We start from the raw sequence: 19,565 nt of genomic DNA, 5'->3' as shown, positions 1-19,565 counted from the left end.
ATTACTTGAAAAGTAGCCTCGTGTTTGCTTTCAGAACTATAGATGACAGGATGATGAAATACTGCTTTCTTTTATTAGACTAATTTTATATTTAAAATACTCTAAAATTTTGATTTGAATATGTAATGTGAATGTATATGTGAATTTTTTAATTTCAATTCTTACGAAATCAATCAATCATATTCTTCCAATATCCCTTGTGGTATTAATTCATCATTTTGCATATGATTCAAATTGATTTTTGAACGTATCAAAATGGCTGTATTGAAGATATCCTCATATGGGGTACCATCTGCATCGCAATATCTCCCATTCTTGAGTATAAAAAGTGAAATTTCGCGCTGAAAGCATGTTCAATGAGTAAAACATGTAAGATACCTTTATGTGTAAGGCAAATACACACTTCTACCTACTTCGAACTATTTCATTCGAAACAATGAGATATTTTTTAATTTCATAATATTTTCTTCAATATTTTTAATTTTAATAAATCTTAAATTTCAATTAATGAAATATAATAAGTTTTTCGTCTCTTCATTCTAAATTATCCACTGATGCCCTATAACTTCTCTTTACTCTCAAAACTTAAAATAAAGTTAAAAAGGTATTTTTTTATAGCAATGTGATTATACTAAAAGCATCGACCTGAGACCTGATAGTTAACTCAACTATTATTCAAACAGATAAAGAATTTGACTCGTTATTCAGCTGATTAAAATACTGGTACATAATGAGCTTATTTTATATCTTAATGATACTATTTATCATAAAAGATAAAATTACTTGTTTGGGTGAGTTATATAAACCCAATCTTAAAATCTCTTTGACACTATTATTTTATACATCACTGAAGATTTTAGCTTATGGTCTTACCTTGTTTTCTTTAACAAATTTCTGATGGATCAATTTTAATTAAATAAGTCGGTTGATGGAGTTTATTGGCACGAGAACCTTTTCTGGTTAAACTGCGCCAAACATATGGCGATATTTAATCTTATTTTAAAAGTTTTAAAAATTTGTTTCTAAATTGCATCATTTCCTGGACCTGTCAATCTCTAAAATCTACAAAAAGTAATAGCAGATAGATTAAATAGGAGATAATAAATTTCACGAAAATACACATATGATGATTTTAGGAATATCTTTAACTCTACCAATATTGAAAGATCCTCAGATACCTGTTTGGCGAAACTACGGCAGATATCCGAGACACCTGGATATCATTTTGACATTTTCTCCCCCTTTCGTTTATTGATTAAATACCACAATGCATGATTTGTTTATTAGAGAAATTCTCCCAGATGTGATTCAGGTTGTCTAACAATTCTCCAAGGAAGCGAGAAGATATATTTGTTTGATAGCCACAAGTTAAGTGAGGTCCTTTTCTGTATATCTAACTCTTAAGAATTCGGGCTGTCGTTAGGATTTTAGAGGGATTACAGAATTTTTCTTATGTTCGAAAGAGAAAATGTAGTACTAATGATACTGCGGAAATGCTTTATTCTAAAGCACTTGAATTCGAATGGTCTTAAGTATTAAAAAAGATTGAGACTACGGTCACCTGATATTTTTATCAATTAATATTCTTTTAATTTTTAGAAAAAAAAAATTCTAAAAAATTTTTATACATTTTTCGATTTATATTTTTTAATTTTTATTTATCGATACAAGTTTAAAATTTTAGTTAATTCTTAACGATAGAATACTATTCGGTCAAAATCAATTTATGAATGAAAATTATATACAGCATTTCCGATCATCCCATGTAGAGTTTTCAAATTCATAATATAAAATCGTAATAGAAACTGAATATTTGAATAGGTGCATATATTCACACATCTCTATACATTTAAGAATTTCCCTTGAATGAAATATCGAATTTTCTCACAAGCTTAGAATAGTGATAACAGAATGATACCTTTTTCTTCTTTTGAAAAAAAAAATGGTATTTTATATATTGAAAAGACGATACCTTCCGAGAAGATTCCGGATTGAATAAATTTGCTAGAGGTGTAGACTCTTTTGCTGGAGAAAGATGAAATGTAGAATATAGATGACAGTTTTCTGAAAGATTAAAAGATATATTTTCTAAAAAAAGACCAATCTTAATATATAAGTTTATAATAGGCAATTTTACAAGAATTAAATACTAGATGTTGTCAAAATGGAAGATAAATTGAAGTTTATAAGACTTTATTACTGAAAATAAATGTTGAATAGCACATATACTATGTGCCGACATTTCAATATAAAAATTTAAGCATATTGGTATGTGTGTTAATAGGACCTCAGCGGCATGGATGCCGGAAAAATTCAAGCAAATATTAAGATCCTGCAAATTACATTTCAAAATTGAGAAAATGGATAACAGAAAATTATTATTTTTATTGACAAGTAACAAGAGTGAATAAATATCAAATTTTCGTGCGCTTAAATTTATAGAATTTTAAATTTTAATTGTTTCTTATTCTCTATTGTAACTATAAAATATTCTATAACATACAGGTTTTTCATACTTTTCTCAAACTTTTATTGAAAATGTACGTTCTCTTTCAGTTTAAAGAATTTGTTCATTTGCTAAAAAACAATTTTTTTTCTGATGTTACAAAATATTAAAATTATAAAATGGAATTTATTGATAAACATTTGATAAAAAGAATATGATTTTATCAAAGATACATATTTGTAAACTGTTACTCAAGGCCCTTGTAAAAAGCAAGTAATAAGTATACTTAAAGTCTAAATTAATGTTAGTATAAAAAGAGAAACGCGCACAAATTTATAAACTAATAAACATGATTCTAAATCCATTTTAATATTTTTAAGGTAAAATGTTTATTTTAAAAGTAATATTCACCAGTTAAAAGAACAGTTTCCGTCTGAGTAGCTTAATTTAACACATTCACCGCTAAGGAAGAATTATATACAAACTCCATGAAAAGACAAATATAAATTCTTGCTGTTGACATTTTTTTACACAATAAATATATAAATGGAAAAAAAAAGTGAAGGCATTTTTCAGATATGAGTTAGAATGTTACAAACTAGAAATTGGTATACCTAAAAGACGAGATATCTCGTCAATAGTGTTGAATGAGTTAATGAAATAATATGTTTATTTTAAAAGTAATATTTACCAGTTAAAAAAACTGTTTCCGTCTGAGTAGCTTAATTTAACACATTCACCGCTAAGGACGAATTATATACAAACTCCATGAAAAGACAAATATAAATTCTTACTGTTGACATTTTTTTACACAATAAATATATAAATGAAAAAAAAAGTGAAGGCATTTTTCAGATATGAGTTAGAATGTTAGAAACTAGAAATTGGTATACCTAAAAGACGAGATATCTCGTCAATAGTGTTGAATGAGTTAATGAAATAATATTTAAACATAATCCAGAAAACACAATTTTCATTGTTTCTCCCTGAAATATACAACCGGATGTATAACTGAATGTATAAAACATCTTCTGTTTACTGGATGAAAAAAATTCATTTCCATTCTTTGTGATATTTTGGGTATATCCTAGCGATTGTAATAATAATAAAAAAACATGTTGCTTTAAGCTGAAAAGAGAGCATTAGAAAACTTGATTCAAGGAATCTATGTAAACAAAAAGTTTTATAACAGGTATTTGTTTTGAAAGTAATTGACATTTAAAAAATGGCGAAATAATGAAATATTAAAATCTTTATTCTCATTATTATAAAAATAAAATTTTATTGCTAACATTAAAACTGAGCAGGAGTATTCTTTCCAAAATGTTCTCGGATAGTTTCTAAAAAGACGTTATTACAGAAAAACCCTTGCATAACAATGGCGTACAATAGTTACAAAATAATAACATTTTGTGTGAATTTAGTAATTTTACTGAATCTTTCGTGTGATCTTTCTCGAATGATCTGGCGAATAATCCTTGTTATGCGGTTAATAGTATCCGAGATTTGAATTTGTGTTGTAGACCTGTTTCTTTCAATCAATTGAAACGAAATTGAAGAAATCTGATACTTGTAGTCACAAAATTAAAAGCCAAATTTGATATATATATTGTCAAGTAGGTTCTTTAGTGTGGAACTCAATGACACACACAAGAAGTAGAGCTAAACCAACTTATTAACTCAACTCTGAACTAAGAACACGGTGACTGACAGATCTTCTGCTTTTATACTAGCAGGGAAAGTTCCAGAATACTTTTCTGGAGACAGTAAGAAAAGTCCAGAACACTTGTCTGGTAAACTAAAGAAATATCCAAAATCTTCTGGAAAATGAAATAAAAGAAAACATAAAATCAAGGAATTAAATATTTACACAGACTGTGAGTCGCATTGTCTCTAGCGGGATTCGAACTTGCGTTCTCTTGAATAAAAGACCAGTGCTATGACCATTCGGTCATTGAGAGTCGACTGACTCTTTTCAATGCTGCAACATAATTCATTGTATTTTTGTGTTATTACGTTTACTTGATTCTGAGAATATAATCAGACAATCAATTCATGTTTTGGATTTGGTTCAAGATTTGATAAGTTCCTACACTGTAGATTTAAATGTATGTACTGAATTTTATCTTCCAAGCTCTCTTTGATTTAGAGTTATCGTGTTAACTTATATTCAAACAGGCGGACAGACAAACTTCATCTGAAAAGATTTTTAGCAATGTTTGATAGAAATATACAAATTTGGAGTAAAGACCGTATATCAATTTTCCTAAATCTATCTCAAAGCGCATTTTTTTTTTTTTTTTTTTTTTTTTTGTCACAGATAGACAATTTCTTTCAAACATTGTGCTTTTTAAATTCAGGGAATTCTAAAGCGTGGAGATTCGTCAAAATATTTAGTACGGATTTTTTTAATGTTTACAATACTTAATCTATAGTCTATACTTAGTATAGGAGGAAGTAAAGGAGGTTTTTTATTTCCCTATCCTTCCATTCAATTATTGATTGAAGAAAAGTTGATCCTTAAGCCGCTGTCAAAAGAAAATATATACATCCTGAAAGCCGAGACTCAAAAAAAGTTCACCAACAATTAGAAATCATCAGAAAATATATACATCTTGAAAGAGTAGACTCAAGAAAAGTTCACCAACAATTAGAAATCACCAGAAAATATATACACTTTGAAAGAGTAGATTCAAAAAATGTTCATCATTAATTAGAAATTAACAGAAAATAAATATATCTTGAAAGAGTAAAAGAATAGACTCAAGAAAAGTTCAAAAACAATTAAAAATCATCAGAAAATATGTACATCTTGAAGATTGAGACTCAAGGAAAGTTCACCAGTAATTAGATATCCTCAGAAAATATATACGTCTTAAAAACCTAGACTCAAGAAAAGTTCACCAACAATTAGAAATCATCAGAAAATATATACATCTTGAAATAAATTTTGGGGAGCTATTAAGCGAGTAATTATCCCTAGCCCATATATATATATATATATATATATATATATATATATATATATATATATATATATATATATATATATATATATATATATATATTATTCAAATTCTGTAAAATCACAGAAAATTTTGGTGTTATAGATAATTTCAATTAGTTATAGTTAAGAATAGTTGCAAAACTATTAATGAAACAAAGAAAGCTGAAAAAGAACAAATTATGTAAATATTAATTTTACAAATGATTTTTGATCATGGAAATTAAAATTTAGAAGGATTCATTTTAAACAATACTTATGAAATTTCCATTAAATCTGAAGAGTTTTATGCAAAAAACGTATTTATGTTGTGTTAAAATATATCTGTATTCTTTCGCACATTTTCTGCAGTCTATTATTCTGAGATCATAGAGAAGAGCTGTGTGAGGTTAGCGTCTAGACATTCTCTCCGGAACCTGTCACGCACAGAAGCTTTGACTTGAAAGCAGAGGATAACAGGAAATATAAGAAATATCAGCCATTATTTGATAAAATCCATTTTCTCTAAGAGAGTCACACTTAGATTTTTTTAAGGAAATATGTCAGTAAAATTCCTAGGAAATATATCATTCTTAACTATGTTTTCTTTCTATGAAATAGTTCAAACACAGATTCCTAGTTTTAAAGTCTTACTAGTAAGATCCTTTTGACAGAGCTTGCATCATAACAAGGTGAAAAGTCAAGCGCAAAAAAAAATATATATATATATGTTTTTTTTTTTTTTTAATTCCTTTTTTGTAGTAGTAAATGTTTCAATTTTTTTTAAAATCAGAATTTTTTAAAAATTTAACATGATTAAATAAGTTTAGTCGAAATGCATTTGGTATAAATAATACATAGCACTTAATAATTTATTGCTATAAATTATTAGGGTGACTATCCAAAACAGGCCACTCAGATTGAGACGGATGGGGTGAAAAATTGGTTTTGCGTTTAAAAAAATATATATTAATCTGAAGGAAGATAATCGAAATAAGAGAGCTGTAAGTTTCTTAAAAAATTTTTTTAATGAAGGATCAAGCTACAAAACGTGTAATTGAGTTAGAAGCAATCACGAAAAGAAATTACCAATTTTCAAACATCCATTTTTCATTGTTACTTGTTTATTTATTTTGTTTAGTGCACGTATTGAACATCTTTTTATACCAGTTTTAATTATTTTTTAATTTAGGTTTAGAGAATGTAAAATAATTGAAAAGTACATATATATTTTATTGTTTGGCTAAATCCATGATTGTAAAATATTATCTCTTATTTTGAAAATTTTGTACCACCAGCTTCTCCAAATTTAACTTTTACCAATTTTTTCTGGAAATTGATTTTTACTATACGATTTGAAATCTTACAGTTGCACATCTATAATACGATCTTTTGTGTTCAAAAAATCATGCACAATGTTAAAGAACATTGATAAAGAACAATATTAAATAAGACTTTGCAATGACTCTGCTTTTCTCAAAAAAGATTTTTTTTTAAATTATTCAGATATTGACCTAAAATTTTTACAAGTCATTTCCTATTGTGTAAAACATTTTTAACTTCAAAAATCACATTCAGATTTAAAAGTATATATATATATATATATATATATATATATATATATATATATATATATATATATATATATATATATATATATATATATGTCTTATTTAAACAACTTACTTCTCATTTAAGCATTAACAAATCTCCTATATAAATCAAACCTCTCAAGTTAAAAGTCTTTCTTTTTCATACAAAAACAAAACAAAACAGTATTTTAATTTTTTTCTGCTTTCCTCGCTTTTTCTGGTCCGATATTTGAACCATTTCAGGTTGCCAAATTAATAGGGTAGCAATGAAATTGCTTTTATTTATTTTTTGTACATTTCATAGTTTTCAAATTTAGTTTGGATTTAATTATATCAACATCCCATTTCAAAACAAAATCAAGGTTATTTTGGCACACTTCTCAATTTTGAACCGTTTCCACATGACGAGGGCTGCCTTTTACAAACCGCTCTCCAAGATTCCACATCGCACCAGCAGGGAAGCCTGGTGCAGAGAGGCAATCAGATTTAGTATATACCAGGCCTTCTTACACAACGGTTCTTTGATAGAATCAGGTCTTGATCCTGGAATCCGCCTGCTCCGAAGCCGAGACTTTACCATCAAGTCACAAACAGTCCCCCATACATTTCAAGATAATAAAATGGAAAATAAAGCATTTTCATAACACTTTCTGCCTCCGAACAGCTGAATAAATTTCAATTGTATATTTTGTGACTTATTTACAATATTTCAATATTATTTTATAAAAATTTGTCTATTAATATTTTATTGATTATTGGTTCTTTCATATACAAATTTAGAAAAGAGTAATAAAAAATATGAAAAATGATAATCATATTGTATTTAATATGTATTTAATAATTTTAAAGGACATTTTTTTCATTCAATTTGTATGTTGTTATTAAGAAAAACTCCCGAACTTACATATAGCTGCTGATCCATATGAAATTCATTTATTTCCTTATCAATGCAATTCATTTATTTAATTACTGTCGAAGTACAGGAATAGAGTCATCAGTGTTGACCTGCTTTCATCAAAATTTAATTAGAGGAAATTGGAAGCGCGCTATTTTTTATGTAAATTAAGAGGAAAATAATAGCAAAGAGTTTCTTGTTATAGATGTTTTAAATTAAGAAATATTCCAGGAATATATTTTCCTTGTCATTTAGAATAAACACCATACAAAATAACAAAATTCATTTAATTATCATATTTGTTTTCTTGGATATGAAATAAAATAATTTCTGAAAAACATAAAAATCGATTAAAATAATGTAAAATAATAACATCCAAGTCCATGCAAAAGCAAAAAAATAGTAATTCAGAATTTTCAAAAACATTTTATTAGAAAAATGACAGAAACATCGTTTTATTTCCATTTAGTGTGGAATTGTTGATATAGAATAAATAGAATAGTTTAGAAATTAGTAGAATAGAAATTGAATAGTTTTTTGTTTTTTTTTACATTTGTTCTAGAATTTTAAAAAGAATAAATGAACGTAATTTTTTCTTGTAAATACTATGTTTATGAAACTATTTTTCAAAAGTAATATGCCTATCAAAAATCATGTTGTTTTTGAAAAATAAAAATGATATAGCCTTTAAAAAAATTAGGTGATTCTTTATGAAACTTGAATTAATACATGTTAAAAGCATTGCTTTGCTTCTTTTATCATAATTTATTTTTTTATTGTGTCTTCTTTTTGATTTTAAGGGTATAAAAAATCGAGCTATTAAATCTTGATATTTTTAAATTTTTATGTAAGAGAATTTATTTTTCTTATCTAGCTATTTCTAATTTCTTACACATTTTATACATGCATCTTTAAAATCACTGGTATATTGTACAATATTGAATTGTATTAATTAATATTGCATACTATTTAATAATATAATATGGCACAATATTGAGTAATAGTTTGTGCGGTCTGCACTTGCAGAAGCAAGTAAACGAAATCAATCAAAAAACTCAACGACTTAAATATATGAAATTTGCTATGTGATTTTGTGAGTGCAAATGCTGTTCTGTACCAAATGTTCTTCCAATCATTTGAGAAAATTCGCTTCAATACAAATTTGATTTTCCATATTATTAAGACCCTCGGGGGGCACCTCGAAATGAGGATGAGATGCTTCCGGCATGGTGGTTGGATCTCGCCACCCTGGAGGGTACACTAATAGGTGGGGGATCTGACTCCTCCCATCGATGACGGGACGTACTTCCTTCGGGGAGGGTTGTACCGTGGCCGGTGACGGCCCTTAGGACTCAACCTCAGTTCCCACCAGTTGCTGTTGCGGCGGTCCGGTCATTCAGTTTTATGGTTTAAATCCGTGTGCCTTAGGGCGGGTCGGAGAGTTAGAAGGTTGACTTTCCATATTATTAACCGCATGGCACGGATTAATCGCCAGAAATATTAGGACTAAGAATTACTCAATAAATTCAACAAAAATTCTTAATTCATGCGAAAAGTTAATATTTCCTAACTAATGTACGCCAGAGTCAGGCAAGGCATTTTCTGGGATAGTACTCTTTTGAAAGAAGGTGCTAGAAAGATCCTGAGAGACCACTCCCCCATTGGTTTAATATTAATTTTTAGATACAGCGTTTGCAATAAAGTTCAGTTTTTTTTAACGAAAAGAATTATTGCTTGTTTGCTAATTTTTTACAGTATAACGTAATTCAATGTTGTAATATTGACAGTAAAATATATTACTCCTCAACTATTACGGGTTATATTAATATATATTACTCCTCAACAATTGCGGGTTATAGGAATATATATATATATATATATATATATATATATATATATATATATATATATATATATATATATATATATATATATATATATATATATATATATATATATATATATATATATATATATATATATATATATATAATGGATTTTGAATCTTGTCGGCTAAATAATATGCAACATATTTAGGTTTACGTAGAATGCAGGTTCGAAGCAGTGAAGAGACTTAGTAGTTTTAATTTCGTTTTAATATCCATTTCGAGAAAGCATAATTATTAACAAGAAGACGTAACGCGGCACAAACACAGAAGGCAAAAAGGGACGAATTTATGATCACTAGTCTTATATAACATAGGATTTCTGACCAGGCGCCAATTCAATACACGTGGGATATTTGGCACCTTTTGAAGTGTACCGAAGATATCACTTTCATTTGATACGTAGTACTGATGGCGCATTATTTTTACAGAGAAATTAATTAAATCGAAAGTGGAACTGGATCACGAAACAAGAGAATATTTTAGAATGAAGTTACGATGGGCTAGATTAAGATAAAATCTTGGAAATTAGTTTGGATTAAATTAGGAGTTTAAAACTTCATTATATATATAAGCATTATTTTATGTTAAGCAGAGTGCACTTTCGAAGACAGTGAAGAGGCTTTCGATTTCGTGACGTCGTTTTATTTCATCTTGGAGAAACATGCATTATTTCAAGCAGGAGCAACGAACAATACACACAACACAGAACGACACAGAAAGGAATGAGGGAAAAGTTCTTGAACATTTTATCTCTGGTCTTATATAACCTGAGATGTAGATAGGGAAAATATTTCTTTACTGTGCTAATATATTATTAAGATTTCGAAAGGGATTTTTATTACACGCTTCGACAAGGCAGGGGAAACACATGGATCTTTTAAAAAAGAATGTGCTTATTGTACATTTTTCTAGCCCTTCAAGCGGAGTGTGGGAAAGTGAGGCTTTTAGCCGATTCAGCAATTTTACAAAGCTTCTCTTGAATTAATTAAGTAGAGAAAGTGGAATTGGATCAAGAAATAAGAGAATGAACTTACTATGGGCTAAATTAAGATAAAACTTTGTAAATTAATTAGAATTGAATTCAAAGTTTAAAATATCATTATATATATATAATGATATTTTAAACTTTGATTTCAATTCTAATTAATTTACAAAGTTTTATCTTAATTTAGCCCGTAGTAAGTTCATATATATATATATATATATATATATATATAAATGGATAGTATTTCAGTTATACTTATATAGAGTATTCCGACAAATTGTAACATGGGGTTATTTTCTTTAACAGTCAACATTGAAATTTAAAATTACAAATTTTCATTAAATAATGTCGGGAACATTATGGAAACACATTTGTTTAAGCGAAAGAGGAATATTATGCCCACAAGAAGTGACGAATATGATAGTATTTGTTTCACGTAGAAGAAGTTATAACACTAACAAACTAAGTTTTCTTCTTCATTTATTGAAAAACTCAATAATGAATTTTAATTTTCAAATTTGATATATTAGAATTATATATTTGAAGTTAATGGCTGGATTACTTAATCCAACCAATTAAATTTAATAACCAGAATGATTTTACAACCGCCACTATATCATGTTATCATCTCGGTATGGTTTTCAGTTTTGATAAACATTGTTTTATGGTATTTGGTTATGATATGGTATAGTAAGGTACAATATTGTTATTTAATCTGATTTAAATGGCTTAGAAGCCATATTATTTTTAGCATAATTTTAGAAAAAAATATTTGTCTTCTAATGTAACAGATTTTCTCTGCGGGATTTCATAAAATATCTAAGAGCCGAAGGAGAAGCACTTCTAAAGATTCAAAAGTAGCATTTATATACTTAAAATCAAAATTAAATGCAAAATCTTATATTTTTTAGTTCATTAAGGAATCTCATTTTCATTTTTGTATAACCCATAACGTAACTCTAAAGTTCATTACTATTGACTAAGTTCTGGTGATCCCTTTGGATTTTGCTTAAAGCGACACCTGGAGGAAAATTTAGTGGTGAAATTTTTTATGGATCACATATTTTATACAAGCAATAAAACCTATTTTTAAATATTACTTAGAAATACAATTTTTCATGTATATATTATTTTTATGGCAGGTTGCTCCAATTTACTGGAGAATTTGCTGCAGCCAGATCAGTTTAAACGAATAAGAATAGAAAGTGTAAGGCAGCATCCTTGGTTTCTTAACGATGATGGATTCCGAAAAAGGTTGCCACAACATCGCATGGATCTCAAACGTAAATTTGAGCCCGAAGTAAGTAGAAATTTTAGCATTATGGCAACACAATGCGCTTTTTTATTAAAAAAATTCGTATCTCTTAAAAATAATTAATGGCTTTTTATTGATTGTATTATAAATAGATTTTGACAGGAAATGTCAATTTAATACATCGTTATTTCAAAATTTAAAAGAATTAAAAAGTTCTGAAGTTTCTAAAAACTTCTTTAAAAAATTAATATTTAATATTTTTAATTAATTATTTTAACTGATTTATAATAATTGGATTATTGACAAAAGAATTTAGTTTGGAATTAAATATTTCATTCTTTGTAAAATTTAAATAATTATTTTTTTAGAAAACCCTGAAAAAAAATCACTAAAAATTAAAAATATCAACTTTGACGTTTTTTATAAAAGTAATTAGGTCACTCAGGGCTAAATTTTTATAGTATATATATACTTGAAATTATCTAAGAAAATTACAAGACTCTGTGATGGTGCCGTGTCCGCATTATCACGGAAAGGGGGTGCAGTAGCTTCTGAGGGTAAAGACGCCTGAGCATCCGAGGGCAGAAGTCTGACTTCTAGCTCATATGAAGATGAAACTCACACATTCGCTTGCACAGCCCCTTTTTACAGGGGGGGGGGGGCACATATACACAACCTCACAGATAGAACACAGATGAAGAACAACCATGCCCGAACCGGGATTCGAACCCGGGATGCCCAGATCTCAAGATTCTGTCTTGGACAAAAAAAAAAAAAATCTTAAAGTTTTATCTAAAGAAAATTCTTGAATCAATAAAAATCTGAGTGTGTACTGCTAAAGTCTGAGAAAATGCACTTATAGTTTATAAGGGCATGTTGTAGAGTTAATTTTCCATTTTAGTTGCTGTTAGTTAGTTGTAGAATTAATTTTCCAACTTAAAATATGCAAAATAACACTATTTAAACTAAATATGAACAGATTTTATTCTTTTTCAAATTATTATGTGTTTTGCACAGTATCTGTATCATTATTTACGTCTCTTGGTTTGATCCAGACTTAATAATTTCCTGAAAAGTTTTGAAAATAATGCAGTTCTGTAAAATAATAACGATGTTAATATAAATTAAAAAATAATCGTTTTTATGCATAAAACCTTCTTATTTTTAATCGGTATAAGCAGAATGATTAGTTACTTTAATTATTTTTTTTGCATGATTTTATACATTATAGATTTTACTGTCAATATTAACGGTAACAATAATCTATAATTTCCTCAGCATTACCTGTATTCCTCATATGTGCATATTTATATCCTCCTTGATACTTATGTGCCAAATTTAGAAACTGTAGATCAAATGGTCTGGCCCGTAGATCGCTAGTAAACACACACACACACACACACACACACACACACACACACACACACACACACACACATCTAAACATTGTAATTAATAGAAATGTAAATTGTACACATATTAACAGCAATCGTTTGAAATAATCGGTCGAAAAATGTTAATCCTAGCCTCATTACTGTTGGGAAAAAAAACTGAAGCCTTACTCATTTGGCGTTGAGGAAAGTGAAAAGATTTTTTGGCGGGAAAATTAGTTTTTAATTAATAATTAAAATTCTAATTAAAAATTCAAAAAAAAGAGACCCCAGGTGCACATTCCCGACATACATGTACCAAATTTGATAGCTGTAGGTTAAATGGTCTCTTCTGTAGAGCGCCAACACACACACACACGCACACACACACACACACACACACACACACACACACACACACACACACACACACACACACACACACACACACACACACACACACAGAGACATCTAAACATTGTAATTAATAGAAATGTAAATTGTACATATATTAACAGCAATTACTTTTTATTTAGCTTTCAGCAATTGAAAAAAAAAATCAATATTTTTATCTCACTCATTCCCCGATTCCTTAATTTAGAACAAGAAAAATGGTTTGAATTGAGGTCCAATAATGAGATCTTTTCTTTAAAGCTAAGCAAAAATATTTCTAAAATTATTACCTAAGTTCAGGAAAAATTTACTTTTCATTAAATTCACTATGATTAGAAAGACACATTTAAATTTTAAAATAAGGTGTAAAAATTAGCTTTTCAAATAATATTTATATTTTTCGGAGAAATTGCGTTTTATATCTAATTAATTAAAATCCCTATTAAAATTTACTACCCATCTCTCTAAATAAATATTTTCATTTCCTCAAGTATATCTGTGCCAAATATGATAGTTCTAAATATAAAGTTCTATCTTGTAATGCGCCAATAGGAAACATCCATTTATTTTTATTCTAGCGGAGATAGCAATTTTCGTAAAATAGCCAATATTTCTTCTGTAAAATCTCCATATTTCAGTAATTTAAAGGAAACTTTAGAATTTTTCTAATTTTCTGTAAATTACTGAAGTTATAGGAAATAAATTCGAATTTCCTATGCTGTATTGATGATCTTAATATTTTATTCGAAACTGATTGTTGTTTATATTACAAATTCGTTATTATTTTTCTTTTTTCTTCTGTTTACCCTTCATAATATAACCCAAATATCTGCTTATTCAGTTTTTTATCATAATTTATTAAAATAAAATATTCCTGAAGTGTCAAATTTTCGAACTGATAATGTACTTATTTATAGAAACATTACATTTATAAAATAATTACAGCTTTATTAATAACCTTCGCAAAAATATTTAATGATCAGTTACATATAGTGCAAATACAAAAATATATTGGACATTTTAATGTAAATCTACGTTCAAAAGTGTTCTTTCTGACTTTTCATAGACACATGTGTTTCTTCTAAAATAAAACGAATTTAAAAGAACTTCCTAAAAAAGAAATGCAAAATAAAACAAATCTAATAGCGGACCAACTTTATTATGTATTCAGTTCTACGCTAAATTAAAACAGCTGCGTAATTAGAAGGAAAAAATTTAAATTAATGACCATATCTTTGATATTATTAATAAATGCATTAAAATATCAAAATTAGAGTTTATTATTAATTCTAAAATCATTTTAATTTGAGATTGAAATACATTCAAAATTAGTTCGAAAGCAAACAATGGCAAAATGAATTCTACAAATAACAGTTATAATTCAACCATATATTACCATTTAGAATATGATGATTTCTGAGAATGCAAAGCGCAATATTGATTATATGTATTGAAGAAGTAATCAAATAAATTCAAATTTTTTAAAACGATGTTTATAGTTTAAATCGCTTCAAACTTTGAAAATATGAATTTAAATTTCTAAAAACTTTGAGAAGAACGATACCAAACGCATGTATGAAAGAATTAAAATAAATCCGAATGAATGTGCTTTAGAGAACTATGATACATTTCGACCATATGGAAAGTAAATACACGCTTTGAAATGTGTAAGAAATATTATTTGAATTCGAATATAGTATTTGAAAATATACTGAAATTTGTTTGAAACTGATAACTTCGAAATTGAATGGAATTCCCTATAATAAAAGGAATAGTTCACATATTCTTTCAAATCAAAATGTTATTTTACAAACTTAGTTAAATCAGTTTAATACAATATTTGCTTACGACAACTTCACATTTAATTTATTGCAAAAATGGTCATCATATTATTTTCGTGTGCATTCGCTGAATACTCACTGACACTCTTATAATATTAAAAAATAATTTTTGCGTGCTTCTCTAGCGTAATACTGACATTTTAACATGTTTTCTGTCTTGACTTACGCCTATGTTTCGAACCATCGGCATTAGTAAATGACATCTTATTTTCTATATTTTAACTGTAGAAAAAATTGTGTCACCTGTTTAGAAAATAGGTAATGGACGCGGAAAACTGCTTGTTAAAATAGAGCTTCATTAAAGCATCGCCTCCTTTTAATATTGGCTGCTGTGTCACCAATATTTGATGACAGCAAAAATTGTCATTCGATATGGATTTTGATGCAAGTAGGGCACGCCTATGTTCAATTTATATCTTCTTATTTTAAAACATTATTCACTACATGAATCATCTGCGATTCACACGATGAATAATGAATCACCTGTGATTCATATCGAAGATCTAATTAGATATTATTTTCTCTAATACAATTCAATGAGATCAAAGAAGTAAGCTTCTTGTTAGATCACAGGTACATTATGAATCACAGGCATGAATTATGGCAGTGTGTGTTAATTTTATCCTGATTTAGTCTAATAATAAAAATAATATGTTGACAGATTATAGATATCATGGCGGATAGATTGCACCAACCAAAAGCAAGAATCCGAATGCACTTATCAACTAGAGAGAAATACGATAGAGTTTCTGCTATGTTTTTCATCCTACAGGACACTTTAGTGAAAGAAGTTTTATATCCCCCGAAAGATCTGGAAAACTCTTTCATCTATCAGTTAGAATGTAGGCGTAAATCCCAGTCCTCTGCAAGACGAGAACTTCCAGAGGATGAACAAGATCAGGAATGCGAAGAAGAGAACGGAAGCTCAGAATATTCTAATGAACAGAGTCCCCGGAATTTTTCCAGCAGCGCGAGTACCTTTGTTTCTCACAATTTTATTCATGAAGTTTCTGGTAAACCAGAAATTCCTGGAGCGAAGAAAGATTTCAGCGAGATGGGCAACATTGCAAACATAAGGAAAAGGATTGGAGACGGAGGCCATTTAGAAAAGAAGACATCTGAAAGAAATATACATCGGGTAAAACCCTGGATACCTAAGACCAATAACCTCGCATCAAATGAGAAATCTTCGATTCCACATAAAGTTGAAGACGAGCGTTTAATGCTTGCATATACCACAGCAGAACACCGGTTTCGATCTTACAAAAGCAATCGTCCAACAAGAGCAACAAAAGAACACACATTCACTGAACAGAACAATTCTGAAAAGCTTTCTGAAGAAAATGATTATCGTGAAACTGTTGATAAGAGACGAGAGCTATCGAATTATTCAGTGAAATCTAATTTTCAAAAAGAAGTCAAATCATTAAAGGAAAAATTCGAAAATGATTGTGCAATCTCAATTCAAAATAAAAATCGACGAGATTACAATCTCAGAAATCATAGAACAGAGGCCTTAACCTCGAATTCGGTATATTCCCAGCCGCCTATTTCAGTGAAGCCCTTAACTGTTGTTGATAAATATGCTGCTCAACAAATAACAAAAAATGAAAGAAGATATGCCTTAAGGCCCAGCACCATTGAAAGATCCATTAAAACATCTCAAACGAATCCAGTTCACAGCAATAAATCTTGCCAAGAGTACAACATAGCCCCAACTGTTTTATCTCACAATCAGAAACAACCTCAAGTAATGAAGCAGAGGTCAATGATCATAAGAAGAAGTAACAATGCATCGAGTTCATCTCATTCAAATAACAAAACTACAGCAAACAGACTTCAGTATGGACCTCAAAGGGCTTATGCACAGAGACCAACATTTGATGCATCAAAAAACAAATCAAATTACGAAAGTAGGAAAATATATAAAGTGCCACTTGGTGTTGTTTCCAATAGAGAGTAAGTCCATGTATTATTACATATTACATGAACATTTATAATGTACAACTATTTAAAAATCCTCGTATTCGAAGGTTCCTCATTTAAACTCGGCCTTCCGTGTAATTTTATGTTCTAATGGAGAAATATAAAGGCATCTCTTATTCATTGTGAGTATTTAGAAAGTAATATAGGACATAAATTATATATATATATATATATATATATATATATATATATATATATATATAATATATATGATGTTGCAATGATCGAAGTTGTACTGCGCATGAACGCGCATTTCAATTTCTGTAGATAAAATATCAGATTGGGAAATTTAGGGGAGAAAATTGGTAATTTAAAAATGTGATTATAGAATGTTTTTGATTCAATTAATTGTTGTTTAATCGGAGCAGTGGGAGTTACAAATGGGCCATTGCATCCTTGTTAGTAGTTTCTATAGAGATTACGCCTAGTAGAGGAATTTAAGAGAGAAAATTATCAGCTGCAGAGGGGTAATTCAAAATACTCTTAGTCCAAAAATTAAAACCTAGACAAAGGAGCAAAAGTAATAAATGGGGCATCGCATTCCTTGTTAATACACAGACATCAGTTGCCTTATGATATATCAAATCCACGTCTCGTGAGTCCGAAAACTGAGTGTTGATAACTTAATAACTTGAATGGCTGATAAATATATTGAAGATGAACACCAATAACGCAAAAGCTCTTTTCTTCTCCCCATGTTTGGGATGGATATTTATTGTTCCCATTGAAAGACCTCCTGCCTTACTTTTATCAGTTTTCAGGTAGATGGTAGAAGAAATCTTCAAATGCTTTCTTCTCATAGAATAAATTGTCGAAAACGCATTTCCTATTATAAACTCGTACGTGTCATTTAACCACGGACAGATCATTTTTTGAAATACACATCTGCTTCTTAGCATTCAAACAGTTATTCAACACAAATCTGATTCTTGATTGCTAGATGACGGAGAATGCTTTAATTATGGGCAATGATTCAGTTCATTTCAATGCAGCGGCACATTCTACACAAAATGTGCCCACTATTTATCCTTAATTTCCTTTTAAAATTAGGACATATTAGCAAAGAATATTTAATAGCAAGATCTTGCCTCGTGTTATACAGACCTAAGTAAAACCTTTGTTGAGGAGGCTGACCCTATAATTTCTTTTAAAATAGTTGCACACCTCAATATGGCAACGTTTCATATTTAATATACAAAAGAATTGCAAAATTATGACTAAAATTGAAAGGGATAGCAACACATAAAGCTTTGGATGGCCAGATGGTTAAAGTTAACATTGGGAATTTATAAATACCAAGAATTCCCAAACCTATACAATCATCACCAGAAACTAAAAGAGTAACAAATTTCTTCCTCACACTTTGCAACATACACGGTATTAAGCACTACACGATTCTAGCCACACTTGTTTTGTTTTTGTCCATAGTGGCAAGTAACTTTAGGTGACGCGTTAAATCAATATAACTCTCTACAAAAAATTAATTGAAGATTACATAGAGGCATTTTGAAGGATTGTAATAATGAGCTTGATCATGGTCTTTTCTCCAATTTTTCTCTGCCATCAGCACCTAATTTTAAGGATAAGATACATAGTTTTAGTAATACAGACTTCATTAGATGTGCTGATGGTGAATTCGATGAGCCTGTCATCAGCACATCGAATTATCCCCTAATGGACATGTCTTGAAAAATTTATCTTTAGATATATCAAATGAAACTAAATAACGAACCTTATTTTTGTAATTCAAATGTAAATATCCATTTGTAATCACTCTATATGCTATGCCAATTCATAAAATTTGAAAAAAAAAGTATTATAACAGTGAATGTTAGCTGTAAGAATACTCTTATTCAACACATGAAACTAACATTGCTCTGTGCTTAAAATTCTCATTAAATAAGGGACTAAATTTCTTTAAAAAGTTTCT

General features: G+C 28.8%; 1 protein-coding gene across 1 annotated transcript in view; it reads left to right on the top strand.

The window, feature by feature from the left end:
- The window catches only part of LOC129980659 (probable serine/threonine-protein kinase MARK-C), a 40,409-nt gene extending 22,797 nt beyond the window's left edge, over window positions 1-17,612 (top strand). Inside the window, exons 4-5 of the mRNA XM_056091039.1 lie at window positions 11,933-12,090; window positions 16,311-17,612. Coding sequence (XP_055947014.1) covers window positions 11,933-12,090; window positions 16,311-17,612 — 1,460 coding nt within the window. The remainder of the gene's footprint in view (window positions 1-11,932; window positions 12,091-16,310) is intronic.
- The last annotated feature ends 1,953 nt before the right edge of the window (window positions 17,613-19,565 follow it).

This window comes from Argiope bruennichi, chromosome 8, assembly GCF_947563725.1.
Source record: "Argiope bruennichi chromosome 8, qqArgBrue1.1, whole genome shotgun sequence".
NCBI classification, from domain to species: Eukaryota; Metazoa; Arthropoda; class Arachnida; order Araneae; family Araneidae; genus Argiope; species Argiope bruennichi.
This window is presented reverse-complemented; position numbering and strand designations above follow the sequence as displayed.